At 46.0% G+C, this 5370-nt stretch overlaps 1 protein-coding gene across 2 annotated transcripts; it reads left to right on the forward strand.

Annotated features, from left to right (window-relative positions):
* Positions 1-1342: 1342 nt before the first annotated feature.
* LOC307224402 (oxytocin-neurophysin 1-like) lies at positions 1343-4689 on the forward strand. 2 transcript variants are annotated; one of them, XM_079991268.1, is made up of 3 exons: positions 1343-1517; positions 3621-3822; positions 4513-4689. In XM_079991268.1, exons 1-3 carry the CDS (start codon positions 1395-1397, stop codon positions 4548-4550), a joined length of 363 nt encoding a protein of 120 aa, XP_079847394.1. In that variant the 5' UTR covers positions 1343-1394; the 3' UTR covers positions 4551-4689. The 2 variants fall into 2 exon arrangements, with proteins under 2 accessions (XP_079847394.1, XP_079847395.1); XM_079991269.1 differs by lacking the exon at positions 1343-1517 and adding an exon at positions 2431-2545.
* Positions 4690-5370: the final 681 nt, after the last annotated feature.

Here is a 5370-nt window from a genome sequence, read left to right on the forward strand (position 1 = left end):
CATAGAAACTAATGCAAAATGGATTAATCCATTCCAGAAACTTTTAAAAACAACCCCTAAAACAGCAATTTAACATGAATTTTACTATCTAATGAGACCATTTATCCATAAAATGAAAGCAATAAACAATGTACTGCAGTCACACAATTAATCAATCAGTAGCTGAACTGGGTTCCACACAGTCACAAAAACAAAACAAAAAAGAGCCGCAAAAATGAAAAATATATAGCAAAAACAGACAGACATCAGCGTAACAGTCAAAATGGAGCATGTTCGGCTTCCGAAAAAGATTCACAAACCAGAACATTTACTTCCGGGTTTGCAGTGTTTGGGTTCCAAGTTGTTTGAGTACCAAGGCGTTTTAGAAACAAGGTGCCACTGTAATTCATTTTCAACAGCACTTTCCCTGTTACATGCCAGCAGGAATAAAGAGCAGAGGTGGTCTGTTTTGTTGGGTTTAATTTCCTTCATGAATGTAAATCACCCCACGAATGAGATAAGCCAACAGGCGCATGGTCAGCCAAGCCAGTTGCTATGGCAACAGCCTAATGCCATCCATATAAGTGATTCTGGCACATCAGCTCATTGTGTCCGGGGTCTTGTGCTGCGTGTTGGGGTCAGGCTTGTGAAGTGAGGGAGTCTGTTCGGAAGTATTGATTTGGAGTCTGTGTTACGTCTTCAACTGCTGGAGCAGCAGAGATACTTTCTACTTGCATGTATATATCTGCAAAAGCTATATGTATCAACATCTGGAACTGTTTTACTGACGCCTTGTCTTCTGCCACAGTAAACGATTGGGACCTTAGGCTGCCTCTGTGGGGTGAGCGGAACTGGGGGCAACTTCTGCTACCTGGGTATCTCACCTCAGATCGCCAAGACATCCCCGTTCCAGACTTTCCTCCTTCTGCAAGGCAAGTTACTCATCCCCTGGAGTAACGTTGCACACAGAAGCTAAGGTGGCTGAAAACAAGGAAAAATCAGTCCCTTCTCCACCCACCGCAATGAAGACCCAACAAGTGCATTTAAAATCCTGCTAATGTTTTGACCTGTTTACAATGATTTTGTATCTACATTATAAACATTTTCCATTCTTTTTAAAATTTCTTGTCTTCTTGATTCCTGAGCTTCCAGAAGTATGGCTGTTTTGTGGTGGCTGCAATAGTGGCAGAGGAGGAGGACGCAAAGGGAGGGAGGGAGTGGAGGGGGCAGGGCCAGAGTGAAAGTGGGCGGGGCCAGAGTGAGAGGGGCGGGGCTCCATCGAGGTCATGATGACAGAAGTGTTGCGTCGATGCAAAGGGGAGCTACGAAGGGTATAAAGAGGCAGGTGGTCCAGGAAAGAGGCAGAAGCCAGGAGAGGAAGACAGCCTGCGAGCGAGATTTGCAAGTCCACCAAGATGCCTGAGACTTCACTTCCAGTCTACGTCCTCTGTCTACTCACCTTGTCTTCAGCTACCTACATCCAGAATTGGTCTGGGCGAGGAAAGAGAGAAGTCACAGAACGCAAAGAATACAGACCGGTAGGAGAGAGAGAGAGAGAGGATCTCAATTGATGCACCTGCAAATCTCAATTGATGCGCCTGTCTCCGAAAGAGACTGCTTTTCTGCGCCTTTGCTGGTTATGGGGGAATTGTTCCAAAGGTGTCTTTGTGTCCCTAATCCCTTTTCTGCTTTGCTCTGCCTCTCAGACCTGTTTCTGCTCTACAGGGATGGAGCACTGCTCCTTAGGGAAGAGAGAGAGGTGCTGCAACTACTGTAGCAAAAGAGTGAAGGAATGCTCCCTCAAGGCTGCAGAGACGACCCTTCCTTTAAAGGACATTTAAAGCGCACCCGCCCCAAATCCTGGGAATGGCAGTCTACCCCTCACAGAGCTACAATTCCCAGGACCCTTAACAAACTACAATTCCCAGGATTATTTAGGTGCTTTAAAGGTGTCCTAAACACACGGGTTGTGTGCTGCCGTAGATTTATATGTCTTTATGAGAGGGAGATAAGACAATAAGCATCTTAGGAAAGACTTTAATTTAGTAATGGTGCAGGGATCTCAAAGCACAGCTTTCAACCTTCCATGCCGGCCCATTTCTGTTGCCTGTGTTAAGTGCTGCTCTTCTCTGTACCTCTGTTCCCTAGAGAAGCTTGCAGGGCTAGCAGAGCCAAGTGTGGTTGCTTGGGGTTCAGATTTGGCCCGCAGCTTGCCACTAGCCCATAGGTTAGACATGTGTCAGCCTCTTCATTTATCTGTGAGCTGGACAATGTGAAACCCTCGCTCGAGGGAAGCAATGAGGTCATGCTCTGTGCACAGCTCATGCACTTGAAACATTGCATATTAGATTTATAAGTATTTTTCATACCAGCACTTGTACTGTAGCATTTACTCCCTTTCAACGCTCTTTTCCAAGTTGCATGGCAAGTACTCTGCCTTCCTGCAAGACTATTCCTTTGCAAAGGCCTCAATTAATGCCTCAGTAATTAAATGGGAGTGCAGTGCAGGCCTAGACATAGCGACTCAAAAGTAAGCCTTATTGAGTTCAGTAGGACTTGCAATCAGGTAAGTTAGTACAGGATGGTAAAGTAAAGCAAGGGTGGGGATGCTGAGGTCCTCCAGATGTTGTTGGACTACAACTCCCAGTATCCTCTGGGGCATTTGGCCATGTTCTCTGGGGGTCTGATGTGAGCTGCAATGCAACACCAGCTAGAGAGTGGCATATCTCCCACCCCTGAATTTAAGCTTCAGCACCTACTTAAAACACTTTTCTTTTATTCAGATGATTTTAATACTTTTTGCAAATTGCTTAAAGGCTTCCTTACAATCAAGCGGGATATAAAATTTGTTAAAGAAATACATATTAATTGGTTGTGATCAGCTTGTTGAGCCAAACGTTCACATTGGCACTCGGTTCAAATGAAGATTCCTGGTGTGATTGGAGTAAAAAGAAAGTCCATTTCTGAACTTTGCTAAGTAGAAAACAGATTCAGAGAGAGGCACATCACTCTGCCTGGTAGATGTGGTGAGAAATATTAAATATAAAATGATTAACTATTAAATATAAATATTATACTAAATATAAAATGATTAACTAATACAATGCCTGTATGAAATGGGGAGGGGGAGGGCAATGTGACCACCTTGAACTCCTTCGAGAAAAGGTAGGCTATAAACGTTGTCATAATCATGATAATGTGCATGTCTACCCTGAGTAACGTTAAGTGAGATGTCACCCATGGTGTTTAGACCTAGGACAATATGCATAGGACTGTAGCCTCAAATATTTTTCAAAGGGGAATTAGAGAAATCCATCCTGGGGGACAGGTCTGTGTTAGCCAGCATGGTTGGATGAAAACTCCAGCTTCCGAGGCAATATACCTCTGAATACCGATAGCCAAGGCAGGGAGAGGGATTCCCCTGCTTGTGGGGTACCTGGCAGCACCCGGCTTGTTGCTGTGGGACAGGGAACGTTGGTCTGGATGGATTTTCGTGAGCCCTGATGGATCAGACCAAACACCCATCTAGTTCAGAATACCTGCAGTCACATTGCCTTAGCCAAACTCAAACTCAGCACCACCCATTCTCTCTCTCTCTCTCTCTCTCTCTCTCTCTCTTTCTCTCTCTCTCTCTCTCTCAGTGCACCACCTGTGGTCCTGAAATGAACGGAAACTGCTTTGGCCCCAACATCTGCTGCGGAGAAGAATTTGGCTGCCTCAGTGACACCGAGGAAACTCTGAGCTGCCTGGAGGAAAATGACCTGCCTGACCCCTGCACATCCGGCTGGAAGTGGTGTGGTGAAGACGGGAGATGTGCAGTGCCGGGCACATGCTGCACTGTCGGTAAGGGTATCCGTGTGCGAGAGATGAAGCTCAGCAAGAGGGGGTGCTGGAGAGAGGAAGAGGGGGAATGTCAGTCAGAAAAGTTACGTGGAAAACCACCGCCAAGGCAAAGACACATTAACAAGTCATGACCAAGGAGCATTTAGAACGACCCCTGCAATGCAGGAATCTCAACTAGATCATACAAGACAGATGACCATCCGACTTACCATTAAAATCTTCCACTGCCAAGCAGCTCTTACGCTCAGAAGGTTCAGCAGCAGAATGTTCTTCCTAATGTTCAGTCAGACTCTTCTGTCTTGTATTTGAATCTATTGCTTTGGGTCCTGGAGCAGCAGAAGAGAATCTTGCTCCGTCTTCCATGGGACAGCCCTTCAGATATTTGAAGACGGGCCCAGTTCTCCAATCTGTGAAGCTCGTCTTCAGTCCTGATCCTCTGAGGTTTTAGCTACCCATCCCAGTTTGGTGTCATCTGCAAATTTGATGACACCCCACTTGTCCTTTTCTCCCAGGATTGCAAGGAACCATAGGGGAGTCCTTTTGGGGCTCAGTTAGTCAAACAGCTACAAATCCACAGTTTACCAGCTTCACTGCAAGAATACCAGGGGAGACTTTGTGACCAGCCCAAAAGGCTTGCCAGAAGATTAAAGCACAGGAAATCTTATATTTGTTTACTCTTTTCTTCCACAGACAGCTGCACCGAAGATGAGGAATGCATGCATCCTTGAAGTCCACGGGGAGGCAGCCTCCAAAACATCGGTTCTCCAACTTGTATTTCAGAACGCCCTCAGAAAAAGAAGAATCCAAAGAATATCCTAAATAGTGTAAAGAAAAAATAAAAATTTGGAGACGGAAATGTAAACACACAGCAAATAATAAAAGTCTTTTATTGCATTCTGTTGCATGTTTTGTCCTGTGTCATATATGCAGGGAAACACTTGATATTTTCAAATACATGGTGGGGATACTCTGGGCCCCTTAACGCTGGTGTTTTATTGCAGCTGTGTTCTGGACACAAATCCACACTGGTAGTGAATTTAGCCTGCTTTAGTTGGTTAGAATAATAGAGTGCAATTATTTTGCTGTAGAGGGAAGAAAGAAAACCATGATGAGAGAAAGCCAGTAATTAAAAGTTCCTTCCCCTTTCAGGGAAGAAGAATACAATTTGTATGTACCATATGTTTTGCTCTATAGGACGCACTTTTTCCCCTCCAAAAATGAAGGGGAAATGTGTGTGCGTCCTATAGAGCGAATGCAGGCTCCTTGGCTTCAGCGATAGCAACGCGAAGCCTCCGAAGCGCAGAGGGAGCTCTCCCTCCGTGTTCCGGAGGTTTCACGTTGCTTTCGCTGAAGCCTTGAGAGCGAGAGGGGTCGATGAGCACCGACCCCTCTCGCTCTCCAGGCTTCAGTCAGCTATCCGCGAGCCTTCGGAGTGCAGCAGGAGTTCCCGCCGCGCTCCAAAGGCTTGCGGATAGCAGCCTGCAGCCTGAAGTCTGGGGAGCGCAGCGCTAACTCCTGCTGCACTCCCCAGGCTTCAGGCAGCTATCC

Source organism: Podarcis cretensis (assembly GCF_951804945.1).
Source record: "Podarcis cretensis genome assembly, chromosome: 9".
Taxonomy (NCBI): Eukaryota; Metazoa; Chordata; class Lepidosauria; order Squamata; family Lacertidae; genus Podarcis; species Podarcis cretensis.